We start from the raw sequence: 25999 nt of genomic DNA on the forward strand, positions 1-25999 counted from the left end.
CTACTGTCTGTTTCAGCACTCTCAGTTTCCTTCATAGTGCGTTTGCTAAGATGTCATTATTTTGTTTACCTCTTGTTTATCAGTCCGTCCCACTTGAATTTAAGATCTAAGCTCTATAAGGGCAACGGCCATGGGCATCTTGGTCACTTCTGTAATCCCAATGCCTAAGCACAGAGTTAAAAAAAAAAAAAAAAACAACTCACTGCCCTCCAGTCGATTCAGACTCATAGTGACCCTGTAGGACAGAGTAGAACAACCCCACAGGGTTTCCAAGGAGCAGCTGGTGAATTCAAACTGCCGACCACTTGGTTAGCAGCTGAGCTCTTAATCACTGTGCCACCATGGCACAAAGTAGGTGCTCATTAAATGTTTGCTGAATGCGAGAAGAGAGGAAAAATGAAAAACAACCAAAAGCCCCTACAATGGGAAATCAGTCAATAAACCATGATACAGTCATCAGTGAAATATAATGCAGCCATTAAAACCGAGGCTTAGGAAGACCACGAAGGAGAAGGTTTAGGAAATGATGCAAGCACAGAGAATACAGCTCTGGAAATGGTGACAGATGCTTCCTGAACAAATGCTACACTTAACCAGCAATCCCCACTCCTCAACATATCCAAGCATATTAAGGGGCTCTGAGAAGGTCTACAGTAAAGAAACCTGGTTGGCTTTGTTAATCTAGCGCTACTGTGAATATACTGCAGTTTGGGCAATACTGACCTAATGTTGTATGAAAGAAGCAGGTTAACAGATGCATATGTAGGAGAAATACAAACCACTGCATATATACAATAAAATCTTATAGATTTAATATTCATGATTTTGACTACAGTCAACTCAAATTCTGGGTTAAAGTTGAAAGAGGTACAGGAGGAAGTCACAGACAACCCAAAACCATGGAGAAAATAGAACCAAACAAAATGTTGCAAAAAAAGAATTTTAATCTAAGTGTAATTAAAATTATCTTTGTTGTTGCTGTTAACTGACACCAAGTTGGCCTCGACTCAGGGCAACATCATGCCAATGGAACAAAAGTCTACCTGGTCCTGCGTCATCCCTATGATAAGTTCCAGATCAGACCTTTGTGATCTGCAGGATTTTCACTGACTGATTTTCGCAAGCAGATTGCCAGGCCTTTCTTCCTAGTCTGTCTTAGTCTGGAAGCTCTGTTGAAACCTGTTCAGCATCACAGCAACGTGCAAAGCTCCACCGACAGACAAATGGTAGCTATACATGAGATGCACTGACCAGGAATCAAACGTGGGTCTTCCACATGGAAGGCAAGATGTCTACCACCAAACCACCTGTCATCCATAAAATTATCTTTACTATAGGACAATTCCTCATACACCATCCAAAAGTGTAAATGCTTTTTAGAATACAGATCTACAACCCTTATTTGAAACTCTTGCTTTGGAATGAATAATTTTCCAGATTTTAGAATATATATTCTAAATATAATGTGTATATATCATAGGTTTTGAAACACCCTCCAGTTGGGTCTGGAGCTGTACCCTGGAGCTGGTGATACAGCACACAACAAGACTGATAAGATCTCAATCCTTTTAAAATTTGATTTATGGCAGTTTTAATTTTTCTACGTATGTATCATGTTATGGGTTGAACTGTCCCCCAAACATATGTGTTGTAAATCCTAACGTCTATGTCTGTGGTTATAATTCCATTTGGGAATGGGTCGTCCTTGTTATGTTAATGAGACAGGATTAGTATAGGTGTGTCTTCAGTAAATCTTTTTTTGAGACATAAAGAGATTAAACAAGCAAGCTGAGAAGTAGAGATGGAAGAAGAGAGATGGCAAGCCACATGAAGATCCCCTAGGAGCAGAAGCTCAGAAGAGACAACGATTTTCCCTCAAAGCCGACAGAGGGAGAAAGCTTCCCCTAGAGCCGGCACCCTGAACTCAGACTTCTAGCCTCCTAAACTGTGAGAAAATAAATTTCTGTTTGTTTAAGTCACCCACTTGTAGTATTTCTGTTATAGCAGCACTAGATAACTTGTTGTTGCTGTGTGCAGTCGATTCGATTCCGACTCATAGTGACCCTATAGGACAGGGCAAAACTGCCCCATAGGGTTTCCAAGGAGCGGCTGGTGGATTCGAACTGCCACCCTCTTAGTTAGCAGCCTGAGCTCTTAAACCACTTCGCCATCAGGGCTCCACTAGATAACTAAGACATATTATTTATACTTTTAACCTATAAACTGGTTAACCTCCCCCTGGATAATAAGAAGTTATAAGCATACCTGATGCCCCCAATGAGCATGACGTGTAGTAATTTGAAATTCTGCTAATACCTAAAAAGTGGTGGGAAAGAAGGAGCATGCGCATGAGGGCGAGTCCTAAGGATGGCCCTTCGTGACTTTCTTGTTTTCTGCTTCTCCTTCTGAACGCTGTGATTCAGAATGAAAACTTTATTTTCATGCATCCTCACTGTTTTGCTTTAGTGCATACCAATAAAAATGTGGTTCACATTATCACGGTAATGAAGCAAGAAATGTATGTTTATTTTAGAGGCAAAATTTATTTTCATAACTTTATACAGTTATGATAGAATCATTAAAGATCCAAAGGACTACTTAAAAATTTCAACCACAAGCTAATTTTGCCTACAGGAGACCAGTGTGGTAGTCAAGAAGTTGGGGATTTATGGAGGCATGAGAATGCCAAATATCCTACAGTATAAACACTGCACAAAAATAAAGATTAAGAAACATTTACCAAAGTGTTAATAGGAGTGGTATCTGGGTGATGGCAGAGGGAAGTCCCTTCAGCTCGGGAAAAGGCCTCAGCTTAGAGCCCTTGTACAAGGTCAGGAACCCTCCCTGGGGGCGGTCTGTATACGACTGGTCCATGCAGAGGAGTAGGGACCTGGTTCCCTTGCTTCAATTTGAACAACTCTAAAGAGCCATTCCAGCTCCAGAGCCTCCCACGGTCTTTGCTGCACCACTGCTGCTCGACTTTTGCCCCTGTGCAATCCCACTTCCCTCACTCCCTCACAAGTGCTGACCCCAGGGCCTCCCCCATAAATCTCCTGCACAAAAATTATGACCTCAGAGTCTGTTTCCTGGGAACCTGACTCAAGATGACACTCCCCCACTGGGGCTCTGAGAATGCCACCAACAATCCATTGTTGTAGAGACATTAATCTCAGTGCCAGCCTGCCCAATGCCCCTGCTCAACCAGGAGATTCCAGTCCCTACTCTCCACCCTTGCCATGGCTGATGGCCCAAAGGTGGGCAACTACCTTGAAAAGGTGAGGTGGTCCAGCTGGATAGCTTTCATGCACCAACCCGCCCTATCTACTTACCACCTACTCTACTATTTACTTGTACCTGACTCATTTTTACTTAGATGCATTTATTTAATAAGCAGGCATTATATCTCTATTAAAAATGGAAAACTAACAATGACAGCCATAAAATCATGAGCTGATGTAGTAGCTATATTTCTTAATATACATTAAAAGAAAATAATTATTAAAATAAATATGTCATCACTCCAGTATGTAGTACACAATTTGGAAATAATGACCTGGAGAACCCAGCTGGTGGCAGAAGGTAAAACTGAAAAAATAGAAGGCCATAACAGGCTGTGTACAAGTTAGGCAGAGAAAGCTGGTAACAGAGAGGAGAATGGAGCAGATGAAAGAGGGAAGCAGAGATACCATAGATGAGGAGGCTGGCTAAGAGACAGAGAGACACAAACATATACAGAGATGGTGACACAGAAAGAGCCAGAAACGGAGACAGAGCAGAGACAAAGAGAAAGAGAGAGACAAAAAGAGGAGAGGATATGCTCACAGGCAGAGCCATGGAGAGCCATAGGCACAGAGAGAGATGGAGGGTCAGAGGCAGAGTTCCTGGACCTGCTGGGTTCCTGAGGACACTCTACTTCCTACCTGTGCAGCGAACCCTCTTTTCACAGGGCACTGCCACTGGTCTTTGTTCTCTGCAACCACAGGATGTACGCAAACAAAACAACTCCCTTGGTCCTCCAGCTGGAATGCCTGGCACAGAGGCTCCAAGAGTCCAGGAATTCACTTACCTTGATTTCTACAGGGTCGTTCTGGTGGAAGTTGATTGGTGCAACTCCAGGGACATAGAAGGCTCTCGTTTCGCATATGAGAGAGAGAAGCAGCAGGGACCATGACAACCAATCCTGCTTGGAAGAAGAGAGGCCCAGCTGGAATGGTGGAAAAAGGTGACCATCACCCTGGGGCAGATAAAGTCACTCCACCTTCATGTCTGCTTTACCTGACCCAGAGTTGTCCTCCCTCTGGGAAGCCTGTAAGTGCTGCCACACAAATGCCACCAAGAGAGTTACAACACACTGATGCTGCATTTCAGAAATTAGCCATAAAATGAGTCAAGTAATTAACACCAAGGAAAAAGCAGACTGTTAATACAGGAGCCACATCTCTCCGCTTCCGGATCAGTCTTCTCTCAACAATTTCATGTTGCATCGCTCTCCAATACCCACCGCCACCAGTTGCTGAGTCGACTCCAACTCATGGCAATCCCATGTGTGTCACAGCAGAACTACGCTTCACAGGATTTTCAATGGCTGATATGTTGGAAGTATATCGTCAGGCCTTTTTTCCAAGGCACATCTGGGAGGACTCAAACTTCCAACATTCCAGTTAACAGTGCCTGCACCACCCAGGGGCTCCCTCTCCAATAAAGCTAGAAGGAAAAAGCTCCACAATGTTCCATTAATTCTCATTTCTCCTTATGGCACAGGTTTGCTTTGTCAGGAAGCTCCAACAGATTTTCCTGGTAGCCTTCTCCAAAACTGTACTGACCTCATCACCTCCCACTCTCTGCCTCCCTGCTCACTTGCTCCAGCCACACTGGCCACCTTTCTGTCACCTGATCATAGCAAGTCCTTTGCCACCCCTCAGGGACTTTGCCCTCACTGTCCCCTCTGCCAGAATGCCGTTCCCTCAAATAACTGCATGGCTCATCTCACCCCTAATTTCATTCAGGTCTCTCTCAAATGCCTCCTCAGAAAAGCCTTCACTTCACGGACCATGTTAGTAAAATAATATTCTCAGGGCTCCCACGACCCATTTCTCCATCATCTTACTCTGCTTTATTCCTCTTCATCATCTTACTCTGCTTTATTCCTCTTCATGTACAATATGTATTTGTTTTTTGCATATTATCTGCTCCCTCCACTTGAATGTAAACTATGGGAGCAGGGGCTGTATCCCTAGTGCCACAAACAGTGCCTGGCACAGACTAGGCACTCAGTAAATATTTGCATGCAGGATAGTCACTTGGGAATCAAAGGCAAGAAAGATCTATTTCTGGCCTCAAGAAATTCAACCCATCAGTGCTGGCCAAAGCATCCCTTTCCCTTTGGCAATAACGTCTCTTCACCTCCTCAAGGAACTAGAAGAGCTACCTGCCTGATTGCTCTCCCTTTGCCTGGTCTCACCAAGGACTTTTGTTGTCCATACACCTGAATCACCAACTCAACTGTTTCTGCATCTGCCTCCTCTTTCCAACCTCTTTACTGCTGCTATGTTTCAGACCCTCATTTCCTCCCTCCTGGACGAAGGTCACAGCCTCCTGGCTGATCATCTTGCCACTGCAGCCCCTCCACTCACCAAGCTAATAAATACACACACACTCTTTCTCTCTCGGATGATTCTTTCTGAAATTAAGTTTTATAGGGCATCAGAATCACCAAGGGAGCTTGCCAAAAATACACTCATCTGCATTTTTATATGGACCACAAGTTGAGAAAAATGGCTTTAAACATTTAAAGTTCTGAGCTCGGTGCACTTTTTGTAGATAGATAGCTAGGTCAAAGTCTTAAAAGCAATATGCTCACAGTGTTCCCCCCGCCCCCCGATTTGTCGTAAACTTATATAAGCATCTGCCATTTGATGTGAATTTAGTTACAACATTCATTATAAAATGTGAAATGATAGTTTGACCCCAATAAAGACAGTGAAAAACGGCTAAGACTATTGCACTGTATTTGGTAATCAGGAGCTCAGCAGAATAAGGGGTAGAATAGTGTCATCTTTAAAAGAGATAAGGTTAGAAGGTAGAAAATTGCCTCATGGGGCAGGTTTTGGTATAGGAAGAGAATATGGTTTTTTTTTTTAAACTTTTTATTTTGAAATAAATTTAGATTTACAGAAGAGTTGCAAAGATAGCATAGTCTCTATATACCCTTCACCCAGCTTCCCCTAACTTTTAACATCTTACATAACCACAAACGAGTAAGGCTTTTTAAAAATAACCAGCTTTTTAAAAAGTTTTAAAAAGCAATATATATACAGTAAGTAACTCAAACAGTACAAATGGGTAGACCCTGAAAAATAAATCTTCCTCCCACACTCCAGCTCCCCACAGACAACTGCTATTAGCAGTTCCTTGGAAATCCCGCTAGAGACAGTCTATGCATGTACAAAGGGAGGGGCTTACTGCTGTGGGTCTACCTTGAATACAACAATAACAAATAGATTTTTATTATTCTTTCTTCTTGAGTAGTAATGGAAAGCCTGTCGACTGTGGGCTGGTTACAGCATCCGATTTCCTCTCCATCAGAGGATTTCCTCCACTTGGTCCGTCATCTGGAGACTTTGGCCCTCCCTCTTTGGAGCCCTTTGCTAGCCCTCATTTGTCAGTCCTTAGAATGCGGTTGCTTCATGTGGGAGAAATAAATCCTGCCCTCTTTTTTCTTCTTATTCTTCTTTGTACCTGAATTCCAACTGACCCAAACATAAGGAAGACAAATCCTGTATTACTAGCATAAACTGCCACTCAAAACTTGTCCTGAATTTTTGAAAAACTAGGCAGAAACCAGACATCCTTAACCAAAGATACTATCAACAAACCATAAATCAATTTATCTTAGAAGAAGGGTGAAGAAATGAAAAATGGCAAAGGATACTTCCACAATAAGCTAGAATCTTTGAACCTAATTGGTAATATTAAAGTTGGCAACCAAAACCAATTCAGAAGTTTAGCTGAGAACTAATGACTACACCAAGATACACTGTCAGTTTTGGGTGCTAAAAAGTCACTGGTTTCATATGGCTGGAGAGACTGTAAACTGGAACACTTCTGTGGGTGGGAGGCAATTTGGCATTCTCTATCAAAAGCCCCCTAAAAGTACATACTCTTTGACCCCGCAATTGTACTTCTAGACATGTCAAGAAAAATATAACAAGTATGCCAAAAACGTACAAAAGAAAATGTTCACCACAGCATTGTTTAAAATACTGAAATAGTTCACTACTTATAACATTAAAATGTCCAATATTAGGGGAATGGTATATCCAGTTATGCAGTCATTAAAAATGATAATGTATTATTTCCTTAGTGGGTATGTCCAAGTTTTAGTTTTAAGTTCGAAAAGGCAGGGCATAAAGCACTATACGGCAGCATTCCTTTTTTATCTTTGGAAAGATTTAAGAGGTGAAATGAGTTACCTGGGGTATCTGAGTGGTGGACATTTTTGTGTATCTGTATTTTATAATTTTTTTTGAAGATTATACAGTATTTATACCACTTACGAAAAATAATAAATAAAAGCGGCAAAAGAAAACATCCTAAGAACAATCCTAAGCCTTTCCAGGAGTACCTCCCATCTTTCCTTTCTAAGCCTTCAGGGAGACGCAGCACCACTCGCTCAGGAGAGGCTGCCTCTGAGCCTTTGCTCAGGCTGTATACCCCTCAGACTCGCCTTATTCAAGTACTACTTACCCTTCAAGGTCCAGTTGAAGTGTTTCTTCCTGCAAGAACCTCTCTCAGATCCCCACAGGGGGGATTTATTCTCTTCCTCCCTTACTTTCCAAGGCACTTTGTCAATATCTCTATGATGGCACCAGAGGCAAGAGAATGGAAACATTACCTGATACCCAAATGAACTTTCTCACCTATACACGTTCAAAGACTGCTGCTTATTAGTTTATTTGACACATGTATAAATCTGAACTTGTTTAAAGTCTTACTATAGCATTTTTTGTGTTGAGTTATGGTCATTTAAGTATCTGCCATCTCCTCTACTTGCAGGAATCACTTGTCTAGCTTCGTTGATGGGATATTCAATAAATTTTTTTTTTTTAAATTGTGCTTTAGGTGAAAGTTTACAGCTCAAGTTAATCTTTCACACAAAAATTTATACACATATTGTTATCTGACACTAGTTGCAATCCCAATAATGTGACAGCACACCCCCCTTTCCACCCCGGGCTTCCTGTGTCCATCCAAACAGCTCCCGTCCCTTTCTGCCTTCTCATCCTGCCTCTGGACAGGAGCCACTCATTTAGTCTCGTGTATCTTCTTGAACTAAGAAATACACTCTTCACGAGTATTATTTTATGTTTTATAGTCCACTCTAATCTTTGTCTGAAGAGTTGGCTTCGGGAATGGTTTTTGTTCTGGGTTAAGAGAGAGTCCGGGGGCCATGTCTCCGAGGGTTCTGCTAGTCTCAGTCAGACCATTAAGTCTGGTCTTTTTCCGTGAATTTGAGTTCTGCATCACACTTTTCTCTTGCTCCGCCAGGGACTCTCTGTTGTGTTCCATCAGGGTGGTCACTGGTGGTAGCAAGGCACCACCTAGTTCTTCTGGTCTCAGGCTGATGGAGTCTCTGGTTTATGTGGCCCTCAATAAATTCTTATCAAACAAATTAATAATAAGCACCAACCAAGCTTTGATCTATACAAACGTGAAACCATCTATTCGCATACAGGTTTAATACTACGGTTCTTAATCTTCGCTGTATCCCCTTGAGAATCTGGTTTAAAAAAAAAAAAACCCTCACATTTAAGGATTTCGTGACACCCTCCCCCACCTTCTCACCTGTCCATAGACCTAGGTTGAGAACGTCTACCACCCCCACAACCTATCTGCATGTCTAGGATAGCAGTTCTCAACCTTGATGCATATTAGAATAACTTGAAGAATTTTTTTAAAATACTGATCTCATCCCAGACCAATTAAAAGTCAGAATCTCTGAGAGATGGGGCCCTCGCATCAGTATTTTTAAAAGGTCTCTAGAGCTTTACTACTCAAGGTGTTATCTGTGGAAAGCAGCACCAGCATATCTGGAAGATTTTTAGAAATGCAGAATCTCAGGCCCTACCCTAGAACTAGTAAATCAGAACCTACTTTTAAGCAAGTTCCCCAAATCGAAGTTTAAGAACCACTGCTCTGCTCTGGGTAGAAGGGTCTATCCTAGAAAATACAAATCCCTTAGAAGGAAGGTGCGGGGGCTGTATGTCTCTTTGACCAGGTGTAAAACTACACCCTGATAATCAATAGGGAGGCAGCTTTCATATACCGGGGAAAGCATGAGTTTGGGGCCCTAACATAACGGCAGGTGTGCATCCTCAGCTGTGCATCCTTAGCTGGTCAACTTTGCTGGGCTCCATGTCCTCATTTATTAGGCTGGATTCATGTGGCAGAAGCGGGGATCAAAACACATGGTTTTGAAAATGCTGAATCACCAGTAAACCACCACCCTTAGGTAGGGTAGTATCACTATCTCTTGCTAATCAAAAACATATGTGTTCTGAACTCCCCCTGGACACCTGGCCTCTCTGCCTTATCTGATATGTGATTTGAAGCCTAGACAGATGATTACAATCTCCTCTAGCTATCAAGTCAATTAAATCTAAGAAGTTACTCCAGTTCCACCTTCCTCTGAAACAGAATCCTCCAATCGTAGCTGAGATATACCGCCCTGGGGGAACTCAAGGGCTCCCTGAGAGCTCAGGCTGTGAGGAATAAAAAGCAAATCCTGAAAGACTTCAATACACTCTTTAGTTCCAAAGTCTCAAACCCCGGGAGCAAGTACACACACACAAAACAAAAACAAACAGACATAGCAACGAAGATAACACTCACCCTGGCAGGAAAACATGCCAAAAAGCAACAAGAAGCCACAGAGTCCCTGAGCACATGGCAAGGCACTACGGTGGACATGGACCCTCCTGTCCATGTGCTGAGTCCCTACTTTGCGCTTAGCATTTTACAAACACTGATTTGTGCCATCCTCACAACCCACCTGGGAGATGAGGATTTTTGCCATCATTTCACAGATGACCAGTTAACCCAAGACCCAGAGATTAAATAACCTGCCCAAGGTCACCGAGCCAAAATATAGAGGCAGGTGAATTGCATTACAAGATGATGAGTACGTAATGATGATGTTGCTAACAATGGCAGTTAACATTTACTGAATGCTGACTATGTGCCAGGCACAGTTCAGGTTCTTTTCACGCACTAACTCAGTGAATCTTCACAACAATCCTGAGGTAAGGACTCTTTTATCATCCTCATTTCATAGAGAGGAACTGAGGCCCAGAGAGGTGGCATAACTTGCTCAAGGTTAAAGCTAGTAACTGGCTGAGCCATAACTTGTGCCCAAGCAATCTAACTCTCAAAGAGCCCTGCAGCCATGATGGTTAAGCCCTCAGCTGCTAACCTATTACTGCTGTCCTGTGAAAGATGTGTACCTGTGTTTTATTGACTATGCAAAGGCATTCGACTGTGTGGATCATAACAAATTAAGGATAACACAGCGAAGAATGGAAATTCCAGAACACTTCACTGTGCTCATGTGGAACACAGACAGCTCATACTGTACACAGACGAAGAGGCAGTCGTTCATACAGGACAAAGAGATACTGTGTGGTTTAAAGTCAGGAAAGGTGTGCTTCAGGGTTGTATCCTTTCACCACACTTATTCAATCTGTATGCTGAGCAAATAACCCGACAAGCTGGACTATACGAAGAATGTGACATCAGGATTGGAAGAAAATTCATTAACAACCTGCAATATGCAGATGACACAACCTTACTTGCTAAAAGTGAAGAGGACTTGAAGCACTTACTGATGAATATCAAAGACTACTGTCTTCAGTATGGATTACATCTCAGAATAAAGAAAACAAAAATCCTCACAACTGGACCAATAAGCAACATCACGATAAATGGAGAAAATATTGAAGTTGTCAATGATTTCGTTTTACTTGGATCCACAATCAACGCCCACGGATGCAGCAGTGAAGAAATCAGATGACATACCGCATTGGGCAAATCTGCTGCACAAGATCTCTTTAAAGTGTTAAAAAGCAAAGATGTCCCTTTGAGGACTATGTGCGCCTGACCCAAGCCATGATATTTTCAATCGCCTCATATGAATGGGAAAGCTGGGCAATGAATAAGGAAGCCCGAAGAAGTGATGCCTTTGAATTATGATGTTGGCAAAAAATACTGAATATACCATGGACTGCCAAAGGAACAAACAAATCTGTCCTGGAAGAAATAAGGCCAGAATGCTCCTTGGAAGCAAGGATGGTGAGACTTCATCTCATGCACTTTGGATATGTTATCAGTAGGGCCTAGTCCCTGGAGAAGGACGACATGCTTGGCAAAGTTGAGGGTCAGCGAAAAAGAGGAAGACCCTCAATGAGATGGACTGACAAACAGTGGCTGCAACAATGGCCTCAAGTATAACAACGATTGTTGAGGATGCTGCAGGACTGGGCAGTGTTTCATTGCTGCACACGGGGTCGCTATGAGTCGGAACCAACTTGATGGAACCTAACAATAACAACATAATTTGTGCCCAGTCAGTCTGACCCCCAAGGAACCCTGTCCACACAATGGTTAAGTGCTCAGCTGCTAACCCAATGTTGCTGTCCTGGGCCATTGAGTCAATTCCTACTCACAGTGACCCTACAGGACAGAGTAGAACTGCCCCATAGGGATTCCTAAGCTGTAATCTTTAGGGGAGCAGATCGCCAGGTCTTTTCTCCCACAGAGCAGCAGGTGGGTTCAAACTGCTGACCGTTCGGTTACAGCTGAGCGTTTAACCTTTGTGCCACCAGGACTCCTCCTATAAAGATCACAGCCTAGAAAACCCTATGGGGCAATTCTACTCTGTCACATGAGGTTGCTATAAGTCGAAAATCAACTCAACAGTACCTAACAACAACAGTTTGACCCCAAGGTCCATGCTTTTACCAGTACAGAAATTAATTTGCCGTCTATTTATTGAACATCTACTATGTGTAAGGCTCTGTGCAAGCCTCACAGAATGCATGCTAACAAGGAGCTTTCAGTCAGTTGGCAGATGGCAACAAGTCATTGACCAATCACAACACTAGATCCCGAATGCTATCAGTGGCCTAAGGACTGCAGGTTGGGGAGTAGACAGGACCAGCAACATACCAAGTCTTGAAGGGGGGGATGTAGATCTAAAAACTCAAATCTACTCTAAGGCCTGAAGGGAGAGGAGAGGGAAGAGAGAAGTGGTATTCCAGGAATGTCAAAGAACAGGCACAAAGGCCTAGTGGCAACTATAAGGAATTCTGGTGGGAGGCAGGTGCTTCTTAAACTTTAACGTGCACACGAATTACCTGGAGACCTTGTTAAAATGCAGATTATGATTCAGCAGGTCTGGGGTAAGGCCTGAGATTCTGCATTTCTAATGAGCTCCCTGGAGAGGCTGATACTGCTGGTCTTGAGATCATACTTTGAGAACCACTTGTGTAGCAGAAAAAGCACAGGCTTTGGGGGCCGTACAGACATGAATTCAAATCCTAGACCTACCAATTCCTAGCTGTGCAATAAATAATAAGTAAATAAATACTATATTAAAGGCATCCCATTTGGAAAGAAGTAAAAGTGCCTTTATTTGCATATCACATGATCCTGTACACAGAAAATGCTCAGGAATCCACAAAACAACTACTAGAACTAATAAACAAGTTGACCAAGGTCACAGAAAACAAGATCAATATATAAAAATCAACTGTATTTCCACATACCGGCAACAAACAATCCAAAAATAATTAAGAAGACAGTTGCATTTATAACAGCATCAAAAAGGATAAAATATTTAGAAAAAACCTTTAAAAATGACTTGTATGCTGAAAATTACAAAGTATTACTAAGAGAAATGAAAAATCTACATGATTGGAGAGATATTCCATGTTCATGGATTATAAGACTCAATATTATTATGATGGCAATCCTCCCCAAACTGATCTATAGATTCAATACTATCCCTATCAAAATCCCAGCAAGCTTTTTTGTAGAAACTGACAAGCTGATCCTAAATTTATATGGAAATACAAAGGGCTCAGAATACCCAAAATAACTTAAAAAAAAAAGAGGATTTATACTACCCCACTTCTAAACTTACTAAAAAATTAAAGCAATCAAGACAGTATGGTAATAGTAGGCATATAGATCAATGGAACAAAATTTAAGAGTCCAGGAATAAATGCCTACATTTACAGTAAATTGATTTTTAACAAAGGTGCAAAAGCAATTCAATGGGGAAAGGATAGTCTTTTCAACAAATGGTGCTCAGGCAACCGGGTATACATATGCAAAAGGAACCTCAAACCATACACATAAATTAACTCAAAATGGATTATAAAGCCTAAATAGAAAAGCTAAAACTATAAAACTTCTAGAAGATAGAAAATCTTCATGATCTTGGGTTAGGCAAAGATGTCTTAGATACAACACCAAAAGCACAATCTATAAAATAAAAAAAACTGATAAACTATATTTCATCAAAATTAAAAACTTTTACACTTCAAAAGATACCATTAAGAAAATAAAAAGACGAGCCACAAATTGGGAGAAAAATTTTTGCAAATCATACATCCAATAAGAGATTTGTATCCAGAATATATAAAGAAATCTTATAACTTAATAAGAAGGAGAAAAACAACTGAATTTAAAAATGGGCAAAAGATTTATGCAGAGATTTCACAAAGATATACCAATGGCTAACAATCTCATGAAAAGATGCTCAATATAATTTGTCATTAGAAAAACCACACCCACTAAAACCAAAAAACCAAACCCATTGCTGTGGAGTCGATTCTGACTCATAGCGACCCTGATAAACTGAAAAAGACAAGACAGTAACAAGTGTTGATGAGGATGTGGAGAAACTGGAATCCTTATATACTGTTGGTGAGATAATCAAGTGGTACAGCCACTTTGGAAACAGTTCGGCGGTTCCTTAAAAAGTTAAACATAAACTTACTATAAATCAAAAAAACCAAACCCGTTGTCAAGTCAATTCTGACTCATAGCGATTCTGTAGAGAAGTGTAAACTGCCCCACAGGGTTTCCAAACAGCAGCTGGTGGATTTGAACCGTTAACCGTTTGGTTAGTAGCCAAGCTCATAACTACTGTGCCACCAGGGCTACAAACTTACCATACTACCCAGCAATTTTAATCCTAGGTATTTACCCCAGAGAATAGGAAATGTATGTCCATACACTTGTAATGAATGTTCACAGCAACTTTAATCACAGTAGTCCAAAACTGAAAACAATCCAAATGTCCATCAATTAGTGAATGGATAAACAAAATGTATCCATACAATGGAATACTTACTCAGCAGTATAAAGGAATTAACTACTGATAGATGTTACTACCCAAATGAACCTCAAAAACATTATGCTAAATGAAAGAAGCCAGATGCAAAAGTTTATATATTGTATGGTTTCATTTATATGAAATGCCCAGAAAAGGCAAATCTATAGAGACAGAAAACAGATGAGTGGTTGGCTGGGTGGAGCAGAGACTGATTCCAAGTGGGCATAAAGGAACTTGTTAGAGTGGCAGAAATGTTCTAAAATAATGTGTCATTCTGGTGATGGCTGCACAAGTCTACACTTTTTGTAAAAATTATTGAATTGTATACTCACAATGGGTGATTTTAGGGTATTAAATTACACCTTGATAAATCTGGGGCGGGGGTGGGGGTGGGGGTGGGGGAAGCTAGAGGTAGGGTATAGGGAGACATAAATAAAACAAGTTTGGCAATATACTGATACTTGTTGAAACCAAGTGATGGGTAATGAGCATTTATTATACTATTTTTTCTACTTTTGCGTATGTTGGAAATCTTTATAATAAAAAGTTTAAAAACAGAAACATTTTTATATGCATAAAAATTGCAAGTGGGCATAAAAGAACTTGTTGGGATGGCAGAAATGTTCTAAAGTATTGTGTCACTGTGGTGATGGTTGCACAAGTCTACACATTTACTAAAAATCATTGAATTGTACACTCACAATGGGTGATTTTAGATAGTATAAAAAAAGCCATACGATTTTAAAAAGGTCACTCTGCTACCCCCATCTGAAAATGTAGCCCTTTATTTCCATTCATCAAAGGTAAATACTCTTTTTTTTTTTCTTCTCCAGAATATTTTATATGCATAATAATGTTCTGGAGAAAAAAAAAAAAGTACTTTTGATGAATGGATTGGGGGTAGCAGAGTGACCTTTTTAAAAATTTTATGACTTTTTTATACTATCTTTTTTCCATATACGTAGATCACCTTTACTCAAAATAAATACATTTATACTTTAAAAAGGGGGTGGAGATGGACTGCTTCTGAAACTACTTGGGTGAGTTCCCCTGAAGGTGTACAGAAAGTGGGACACAACAAGGCAAGAATGATGCAGAGGGGATTCTGGCATCTTGTATATGGGTAACTGGACCAGATCAGCAATTCTTAACCTTGGGGAGGGTGTCATGAACTCCTCACAGACCCTCCTCCCACGGGAAAAAAAAAAAATTCCAATACACATAATCTGGTAGATGATTCCGGAGAGATCAGGGATCTAGAAATTTATGAGCTCCTGATAAGGCCCCTGGACTGGATACTGTTTCTTTACCCTCTGCTGCCCTGACAGCCTGATAGAAGAACACTGCATTTCTGCAAGGAAGTTAAGGAGCAGCAAATTCTTGGGAAACTCCTTTGTATCGTCCTTTAATTTTTAATTGATCACCACAGTAACTCCCATGTGAGGTTCAGTCTGAGAAGCCAATTAAGTATTCAGCAAACACCTTCTGCAATGTTCAGAGCTCTGAAAGGAGCAGGGGTCCTAAGAGATGTGAACCAGCCCATTCATGGTTATTTTGCTCTACTTGGTTTCCAAGTCACAAGATGGCAAAGTAAGCGTGTCAAGGAACAAGGTGATGGCAGTCTAGAAGTCCTTTATGCTATAATCTAATATTTCATCACTGGCAAAGATATGACCTGGAAAGCTGTAAAACTCAAGAGACGCAAGAATCAAGGTCTTTCTCTCCCTGTTTTATTCTTGGGGGTGAGACACACAGAAAAATTTCTTCCAAACAACAGCCCAATGAAAGGATGCTAGGGCTAAAAAGTACAGCCCCACAAAAACTTGCCCCACCCAGTTTGAAAAGTGTGAACAATTAACCTCTACCAAGGAAAACAGGAAGTTTCCTCTGAGAACTGAAAATATTTCATTCACTCACATTTCTCTGTGACCAGAAGTTAACCTTTTCTTTTCTGGAACCCCTCTGCTTTGTAATCTCCTTTCCCATAAATAGTATCATCCACTCTAGCCAGTCTGAACAGTCTTTTTGGCCACTGTTCTATGCCTTTCCTTAACAATAAGCTAAATTCTTCTCTCTCTTTCTCAAAGTCACCATTTTAAGACCACATTAATAACTGCTCCCCAGATTAACAACAGCAAAAAGGCTCTGGGGCACAGTCTGCCAACAGTTAACAAAAATAATCAATTACCCAACCAGTTAAAGCTGCCTAAGAATTCAACCACACATGAATGACAGCTAAAGACCACTTACCAAGCAGCCCCATGGAGCTAAATAACTCAAGAGCAAGAAAAACAGAACCACATTAGCCACAGGAGATCTGAAAATGTAGCCTTTATTTCAGAGACCATAGATACAGAGTAGCTGTTGAGCAGACACACATAAAAAAAGACTCAAAAAACTGCTACTGGGGTAGGGAAAACCCTCAACAGGCTGTGGAAGCTCAGATGGAACTAATAACTACCCTCACAAAGCAACAGGCAACCGACTTAAACCTTGAGGCGGAGAACTGCAGAAACAAAACATAAGGAATGCACTGATCTTCTCTCATCCCTTTGGGTATTTATAAAAGAACTTTCAGCTGGTCCGAGCAACGGGCTTATATAGTTCACTACTGGAAGATTTAAATACTTGGAATAGAAAAGAGTACTCAAAGTTACAGAGACCCCCTTTTGTGCTTGGGACTTTCATCTCACATTTCATTTAATCGTCACAATAATCCTTTGAGGAGGGTATCACTCCTGTTTCAAAAATAAAGAAACTGAGACTTAAAGAAGCAAACAGTTTGCTCAAAGTCACAAAACCAATCAGATTAGTTAGCCCAGGTTCTTGGGCCAAGCCTTAGTTTCTTCATCTGCAAAATGGACTTTTGAAGGATTAGATGGACTATTAGATGAGCATATGGTTTATCAATTAAAATTTACCATGCAAATAGAATTCTTTCCTCGGAAGTCAGGTAACATAGGGTATTACTACAAGCCCTTAACAGTTTTTCAATCAGAAAATCAGAATCAGAACATCATATACAAACCATCTCACTCAAGGGTTACAAATTCAACCACTCAAAGGGCCATGTAAATGACCTAAATGATGGGAGTGAGACAAGAGGGAGTTGAGGGGTAAGTGGGGAACTGGCCCCTGTATGCTATTCTCCTATTCGGGAATTTGGGCCCACATTTTCAAGAAAAAATTGAAATCTAGACTTTTAAATGTGAAATCTCCCAATTATTAAATGTTGACAACTAAAAAAAAAAATTTAAAGTCCTGTGCCAGCTAAAAAACAAACAAAATACCCAAATCTATGTCAAGATGTGGTCATGGACTGCCAATTTATAGCATCTGATCTACTTCAAGTAGAACTTGAGGCCCAAAGAGATTAAAGGACTTGCAAAAACACCCAGACTCCCTTTTAAACTGGCTTAAAAATGCAGTTCCAACTTGTGATTTGATTTGGTTTCTTAAGAAATGCTATTAGCATTTAGCATACCCTCTGAACATAAAACCTAGGAGGTCTGTCAGTTTAATGTATCAGGCACAGGTGAGAAATCATGTTAGGAAGACAGAGAAGGAAGCAATGAAGAGGAATGAGACGGAACTGGAAGTCCTGGGTGTCCCCATCCATCCATGCCCCATTTGGGAAATGCTGGTGTCAGCAAATGGTTCAGGGATCAAAGCAGGTTTGGGGATGCACGTTTAAGTGGCTCCTATCATTCAACTCCGGCCAGATAGCCCTGTTCATCCCGGGTCCTTCCCACCTTCCTGCCAGTGCCCAGAGATCAAAACTCAACCTTTTCAAACATTCTGCGACCTGCTTCTTTAGTGCTGAGATCAAAGGGGAACTTTTGTCCAAGTTGTAAAAGACAAACCAAGAAGCAACTTAATGCTATCTCTGCCTCCTCTGTACTCCTGGGGGGTTTAAGGGCACCCTTCAAAAGAAACTCCTTGGAGAAACGCATTTTAACCAAGGCCTGGTGTCAGCACAGGGAGCCCTGGTGGCACAGCGTTTAAGAGCTTGGCTGCTAATCAAAAGCTCAGCAGTTTGAATCCACCAGCCCCTCCGTGGAAACCCTACTGGGCAGTTCTATTCTGTCCTATAGGGTCGCTATGAGTTGGAATCGACTCAATGGCAATGGGTTTGGATGGGTGTCGGCACCCCAGCTCCAAAAATACAGTGGCTCCTGCAGAACACACGCGAGACGGAGTAACTCTAGAGCTCAGACAGACAACACGACCAACCAACAACAGCTTGGAAAGACCACAGGGTAAATGACCATGAAAAAAAAAAAAAAAACAACAACAAAATAAATCTGAGTTTGTAGGCATATTTGCCAAAGCTACCTTAAATGCAAACATTCTAAACCACAGAATTTTCAACCTGGAATTTAGAAATCAAGTCCATTTATGTGGAAACTGAGACCAAGAGAGCCAAAGTAATTTGCCCCAAGCCACACAGTGAATCAGTGGCAGTGATGGGACTGAACCGAGGCTCCCGACACTTACTCTGGTCTCAATCTACTGATGCCCATCCACACGTGGGGCCCAGAGGAGACAGCAACTTCCCACACCCCCTACACATGAAACCAGGGGCACAGCCCAGGCCTCCTGTTCCAGGACTCCACCCATCCAGCTGCCCAAAGGTTAGCACCAGATTCTATCACTAAAAACAATTCTTGTGCTTTTGACTGAAGGTGGAAGACTGGCTAGCATTGCCTCCATCTGCTCAAAAGAACCTTGAGGTCATTCAGTCCATTCCCCTGCTCCGGACTGGATCAAACCCAGGTAACCTCAAAAGAGTATGAATTGACCAGCATTCCACTCCTACGTATACACTTAAGAGAACTGAATATGAATGTTCATAGCAGCATTACACGTAACAGTCAAAAGTGGAAACAACCTAGATGCCCATTAACCAGTGAATGGAAAAAGAAAATGTGGCATATTCATACAATATTATTTGGCAATAAAAAGGAATGAAGTACTGACACGTTACCACCTGGATGGACCTTGAAAACATTATACTATATGAAAGAAGCCAGACACAAAAGGCTACATACTGTATAATTTCATCTATATGGAATGTCTAGAATAGACAGAGCCATAGAGACAGAAAGTAGATTAGTGATTGTCATGGGCTTAGAGGAGTGACTGCTAATGGGTAGGGGGTTTGTTTTTGGGGTGACAAAAATGTTCTAGAATAAGATACTGATGCTGGTTGTACAACCTTATGATTGTACTAAAAACCATTGAACTGTACACTTTGAAAGAGTGAATTTTATGTTATGTAAACTATATCTCAATTTTAAAAAAGGAAAAAGATAATTTAAAAAACAGTGTGAATAATGATATATGTGAGAGAAGTCAGAGTTTTATTCTCCAAATTAAAATTTCTAGACTCCTAAGATGCCTGAAAATACACCCAGTCGGCATTTCCCAAGTTCTACCAAAATAATACTATCAAGAGAAGTTTTCCATAAAAAGTGAGATATATCAGCCTGCCTCTTACCTCAGACCCAGTTATATCAACTCTGGATTCTGAAGCTTTATAGCAATAGTTTAAATCCAGCACAGCAGGAAGGCAGGAAAACCAAAGTAAACTTCAGCTTATACCAGCCATCTGCTCGTATGGTGGGAGTTTTGCCCTCAACATTCAGGAAACACCCACCTGCCAACACAGACCTGGGAGGTGGCAGCCCAACCCTTGGGGAGGGAGAGTCATTCACCAAGGGAAAGGAGCAGGGAAAAAAGCCCACAAATAACACTTGAAACTTGCACCCACAACCCTCATCTTCAAAACAATGAAACCAAAAAACCCAGCCTGTTCCCATAGCCACTCAGTTCCTCTTTGATTGTTATGACCTCTTTGGTTGTATCCCAAGGCGTATACACCCCCTACCCCCAGTGGTTGTGACATAGCCTGTGTTTTTGAGGGTGTGAAGACTGTTCTGACTTCCGTGTAAGAAAAGTGCTTGACACAGACCAAACTGAAGTCTACCTGTGATCCCACTTTGCCTGTTACACACATATTCTGGTAATAAACCTGCTTGCACACTTTTTCACGATTGCCCCAAACATGAAGTTTCCCAAGTGCACCCTTTAAATTGGCCTCTGTGGATCACTGTATACATTTATATATACACTTCCTTGAAATCTGCTACTCTTTTCAGTATGAAAGCACAATACTCCCAGGTGACACAATAAACATTAAATCACTTTCCACTGTGCTGAGAATAAAATCCAAACTCCTCTCTATGGCCTCTCTGCAGTCTGAGAACAAGCTGACACCCCTAGTGCATCATCCTGGAAGGGAAAGCAATATAATAGAACAGGCTATTTCAATATGCAGTCCACAGACTGTAAACTGTAGACTACAATCCATCGCGATCACAGGCATGCTTCTAGAAACTAAGCTGCTCCTGCCTCTTTTCAATTTCATCTTATATCATTCTCTCCTCCTTCCATCTCTCACCTCGCTTCAGACCCTACAGCCTTCTGTGTGTTTCTTAAACCAAGCTCTTTCCATCCTCGGTCCTTTACACTCACCATTTCCTTTGCCTGAAACATTCTGCCCTGGATCTTTGGATGCTGGCTCCTTCTTGTCAGTCAAGTCTCATCTCATAACACCTTTTCTGAAAAGACGTCTCTGACCACCCAATCCAAAGTAGTTGTGTCACTCTTGTCCCCCAGTCACTAGAGACTTCACCTTGCTGTCTTCACAGCACTTACCACTCTGACATTATTGTGTTTACTGCCTGTCTCCTGAAACTAGAAAATCTCAACAAGGGTAGGGACCTTGACCCTCTAATTCTGTGCTAGTTCCTGGTACAGAACAAGCACTCAAATATTTGCTGATTAAATAAACGTGTACCAGAAATATGTATTGCTAACTTCTCTCTTAAAAGTCTCTGAACCAGGCAGGAATTTCCCAGTAAACTACTATAAATACCATTTTATTGAACTTTTCCCCTCTAAAGCAAGAGAGGGTGTGACTTCCTGTTAAGTTCTTACATCATCCTTATTCTGAACATGGTCCAGTTAAAAAAGGGGGGGGTTCCAACATACCACTTTTGGGATTTGCCCCACTTATGGTTCAGACTGAAGTCTGAGACCACAGAAACCATTAAGGCTGTGAAACCTTTTACCTGACCTCTGAGGTGCTAAATAAGGAATCCTTCATTAACAGAAGGAGGGAGATCCTTTATAAGTCAATAATCTAACCCTTGTTGGAGAAAACCAACACCAAAGACTGTAAGCAAGAATCTTCCTTTGCTAGAGTCAAATGTCACTTCCTTTTCTCTGAGTCTTGCTTTGCATTCACTCCCAGGATAAAATTATCTAATGAGGAAGCAACATACAAGAAGACCCTGGAAATTACTCTGGACTAAGTGGCTTCAAATTTGGTTTTGGTCTCTTGAGCTGCACTTCTGGAAGAAAGGCCAGTCCTTCAAAGAGCTAACGTCTAGGGTTCTGTACCAGGAGCTTGCAAGTTCTTATCCACCGTCCAAGCACAGCTATTTTACCTCTACCCTGATCCACAAAGGCTGAGAAAAAACTGGCAATCCTAAAGAGCTATGTGGCCCTGCAGGGGTGTGGGAAGCCAGGTAGGGCTAGAATAGTGTTTTTCAAAACATAGTTCACAGGCCACTTCCATCAAAATCCCTGGTATGCTTATGAAGTGAAAATTAAATTTCTGGGCATCACATAACCCTACTGAATTAGAATCTTTGAGAGCCAGGCTCAGGAAACTCCAATTTTAACACGTTTCTCCCCCATCACACCCGAGATACTTATGCACAGCAAAGTTTGAGAACCAATAAATCAACGGGTCCTCAAGAAAAGAGCAAGGAGTTGATTGAGAGAAGACAAAAGCAGGGGTCTGGGGATGGAGGCTGGGCGGGGAGAGGAGTGAGGGCATGCTCTAGGGCAGCGGAAATCAACAGCGGTGCTTGAGGTTGGGAGGTGAGGACAGGGCTCTGGAAAGGATCCGAGACTGGACTGGGAGGCTGGTCAGGATGGTAGGGAGGCGAGATGCGGGGTGAGCAGGGTCTGGACGTGAGGGGGAGGAGCGAAGGTGCGATAATGGGGGACTCTCGGACGGGTCAGGCCTTGGAGATGAGGACTAGAAAAGGAGGGTCACAGGGCGCGGGGCCGCAAACAGCTACGGGACCTGGCTGAGGCAGTGGCCGAGATCTTCCCTCCGACCCGGCGCCTCCCCAAAAACTCGGGGCCTTGACAAGTCTGCATGTGGGGAGCGGGACCAAGGCCAGGGAGGGGGCTCTGGAAGGAAGCGAGCTCAGGGGCGGCCCTCAGGCCTGACATAGGGGTCCCGGAGGCGGCTCGGAACCAGGCATGGGGAGCCGGAAGGTCCTCGGATCCCCCGGAGGGCCCTGCTCCAGCTCCGGCTGCCGGAGTCTCCTTCACTCACCATCGCCGTCGCCATCTTGGATCCACGTGTCGCCGTAATGACGTCAGCGGAAATGGGGCTTCCCTGGTTACGGAGTTTAACTCCGCGAGGTGTCCTCCAGACTTCAGTTGCTCCTGGAGTTGTGACCACCGGAGGGGTAAAGGAAACTTAGCTCCTGCTCAGAACCTCAGTGTGGGCAGTTAGGTCGCTGATTAGGTGAAGAGAGAGAATGGTGTAACTATGGGCGCCATATTAGCTCCTGGCAGAGACGGCTCCTCCTCTCTCCACTGCATTGTGGGTAGCAGGGGTATGTGGAGATGCGCTCGCTCTCTGGGCGACATCTTTACTGTTGGCGGTACAACCCGTTGCCAGGGTTACCCGGAGCCATGATTTGGGGAAGAGGGACTGGCACTTGGGCTCCGATAGCAGTCCGATACCGAGAATAATTTGCAATTATATATTTGATTACTTATTTGATTGTCATATATCTTCTCCAATAGATTGTAATCCCTATGAGGGTAGGATCTTTTTTTTTTTTAACGCCCCTCTGTTTCTGTCTTCTTGTTTGTAAAATGGGGAGACACGTGGTAACACCTTCATTGTAGATTTACGATGAGGAATCAGTGACATAATGTACATAGTATGCATTCAATAAATAATTGTCATTATATGCTAATACATAGTGGTGGTTCAGTGGTAGAATTCTCGCCTTCCATGGGAGAGACCCAGTTTGATTCCCAGCCAGTGCAACTCATGGGCAACCACCACCATCGTCTGTCAGGCTTGCATTGTGCTATGATGCTGAACAAGTTTCAGCGGAGCTTCCACACTAAGACAGACTATGAAAAAAGACTTGGCAAGCTACTTCTGAAAATCAGCCAATTTAACCCTATGGATCACAATGGTCCAATCCTCAACTGATCATGGGGATGGCGCAGGAATGTCAGCCTTTAACTTGGTTGTGCATGGCGTCACCATGAATCTGGGAGACTTGATGACATGACAGCAGCTTCTGGTATATGGTAGGTGCACAATTAAATATTTATTAAATCAAAAACAGCATATTTAGTGGAAGTAGGCATCTTTATGGACTTCACCATGTGCTAGCTAGCCAAGTGTATGACTCAAGCAAGTTAGTCAACCTTTCTAAGCTACGTCGTAGAAGAGGGCTCAAATAATCATGATATTAAGATTAGAAAAGACCTCACAGTCCATCTGGTCCATCTGTTATTGGAAAGTGGGTATAGTACCAGTACTATCTGCCAGTGCTTCAAAAAGTTGTTAAAAGAATAGTAATGATTAATAATAGTCATCATCAGAACTTACTGAGTGCTGTGTGCCAAGCATTGTACTAAAAATGTTCATAAGACTCTCTTATCTAACCTTACTTCTTGTGGGGGGGGGGCAGTTGAACTTTGATCCCCACCTATGAGCACTATTGTGGTGGATTGTCTGCAAAGATGGCTGCCAACAAGTCCTCCCATCCTTGAATGAGTATGTTGTTTCTCCCATCAAGAAGTAGAATATTTTTCCCCTTACCTTGAATCTGGCTGGTCATGTCACTTGCTTTGACCCCTAAAATATGGTGCAAGTGACTCTGTGCCACTTCTCGGTCTTGGCTTTAAGAGACTTGGCAACTTCTGCTTCCACTCTCTTGGAAGTTACCTGCCATGTAAATAAGTCTGGTTACCCTGCTAGAGAGCCACATGGAGAGAGAGGAAGGCCCAGCCAGCTCCCCAAAACATTCTAGAAATTCCAGCTGAGCACTAGACATGTGAATGAAGTTATTCTAGACATTCCAACCCCAGCTCAACTGCCAGCTGAATGCAGCCACATGAATAACCTCATCTAACACCACATGGAATAGAATAACGGCCCAGCTGAGCCCAGTTGTTTTAAGTTTTGGGGTGGTTTGTTATGCAGTAAAGGAAAATTGAAACACACACCCACGAACTCTTATGATCTGCACAACCATCCCGAGGTGTAGCAGCACAGATGTTATCCCCAAGATGGAAGATAAGAGACTGGAAGTGATTTTCCTGGAGTCTCACAGTTAATAAGTCATAGATTGAGACTTGCAACCAGTTCTCCTGGAGCTTGAATTCTGGATACTTCTCACCATTTTTGGCTACCTGAGGAGGGATGACTGAGGAGGAACAAAGCTTCATGAATGGCATATTATTCCTCAGTATTTCCATTCTCCTCTTCATGCTTTGCATTTTTCCCAAACGGCTTTCATATCCCAATCTCCTTTGAAAATATAAGCCAAAATCCTGGGGCTAGGCTGTCTGGGTTCAGATCTCATTTCTACTTCTCATTACCTCCATGACTTGGGCAAGTTTCTTGGCCTCTCTAAACCTCAACTTCCTCATCTGTAGAGCAGGGATCGTAAAAGACCCTACCTCATAGGATGGTCATGTGGACTGAAGAAGTTAATATATTTCAATGGCTTAGAATAGTGCCTGTTATGTGGTAAGTGCCATATTCATGTTTGCTATTATTATTATTTTGAGATCAGCAGGACAGGTCTTCTTATCTTTGGAATGATGTAGAATTGAGAGGCAGAGATGTTAAGGGCCTTGGATAAGATAACCCAATGAATCAGAAGGGGGCTAAGGCTCAACTCAAATCCACTAAGTCATGTCGGCACCTCTGCTGTACAACCAAACAGACATAGAAAACCAAATCCAAACCAAAAAGGCTATTATGGTTAACATCAGGGCATACAGTCCCAGATACCTGTGAAAGTGCCTTTCCAAGGAGAATGGGAGGATGGGGCGGGGCTGGGCTTGCAGGAAACAAATTTGCTCCTAAATTGTCTTCAAGGAGAAGGGTAGAATGTACTCAATCTGCCATTCTCACGTTGGTTCCAGTTATCTATTGCTACATAATACACCACCCTAAAACCCAGTGACTTGAAACAACCATGATTTATTATTTCTCATAATGCTGTGGGTTGGCAATCTGGGCAGTTCTGCAAGTCTCATCTGGGATCACTCGTGTGGCTGTAGTCATCTGACAGCTCAGCTAGGGCTGGAAGGTCCAAGGTGGCCTCATGTCTGAATGGTTGGTGTTGGCTCTCCACATGCTCTCTCATCCTCAAGGAGGGTAGCCTAGGCTTCTTCACATGGTGGTCTCAGGGATCCATGAGGGTGAGAGCAGAAGCTGCAAGGTTTCTGAAGGCCTAACTTTCCAGAACTCTT

The 25999-nt window shown here is 42.3% G+C and overlaps 1 protein-coding gene across 5 annotated transcripts in view; it reads right to left on the reverse strand.

Annotated features, from left to right (window-relative positions):
* The window catches only part of TM9SF4 (transmembrane 9 superfamily member 4), a 51869-nt gene extending 26366 nt beyond the window's left edge, over positions 1-25503 (reverse strand). For 2 of the 5 annotated variants that reach the window (XM_023725387.1, XM_023725379.1), the window contains exons 1-2: positions 4067-6179; positions 70-164 (exon numbers count right to left, since the gene is read on the reverse strand). Coding sequence is in view for 2 of the 5 variants with exons in the window: in XM_004370460.2 (XP_004370517.1) it covers positions 4067-4180; positions 22818-22832 (129 nt within the window). In the remaining 3 variants the exon portion in view is untranslated. Of the gene's footprint in view, positions 1-69; positions 165-4066; positions 6180-22817 lie in introns of those variants that run through there. The other 3 variants (XM_004370460.2, XM_012559030.2, XM_023725375.1) reach the window with 3 other exon arrangements.
* Positions 25504-25999: the final 496 nt, after the last annotated feature.

This window comes from Trichechus manatus, unplaced genomic scaffold, assembly GCF_000243295.1.
Source record: "Trichechus manatus latirostris isolate Lorelei unplaced genomic scaffold, TriManLat1.0 scaffold00008, whole genome shotgun sequence".
NCBI classification, from domain to species: Eukaryota; Metazoa; Chordata; class Mammalia; order Sirenia; family Trichechidae; genus Trichechus; species Trichechus manatus.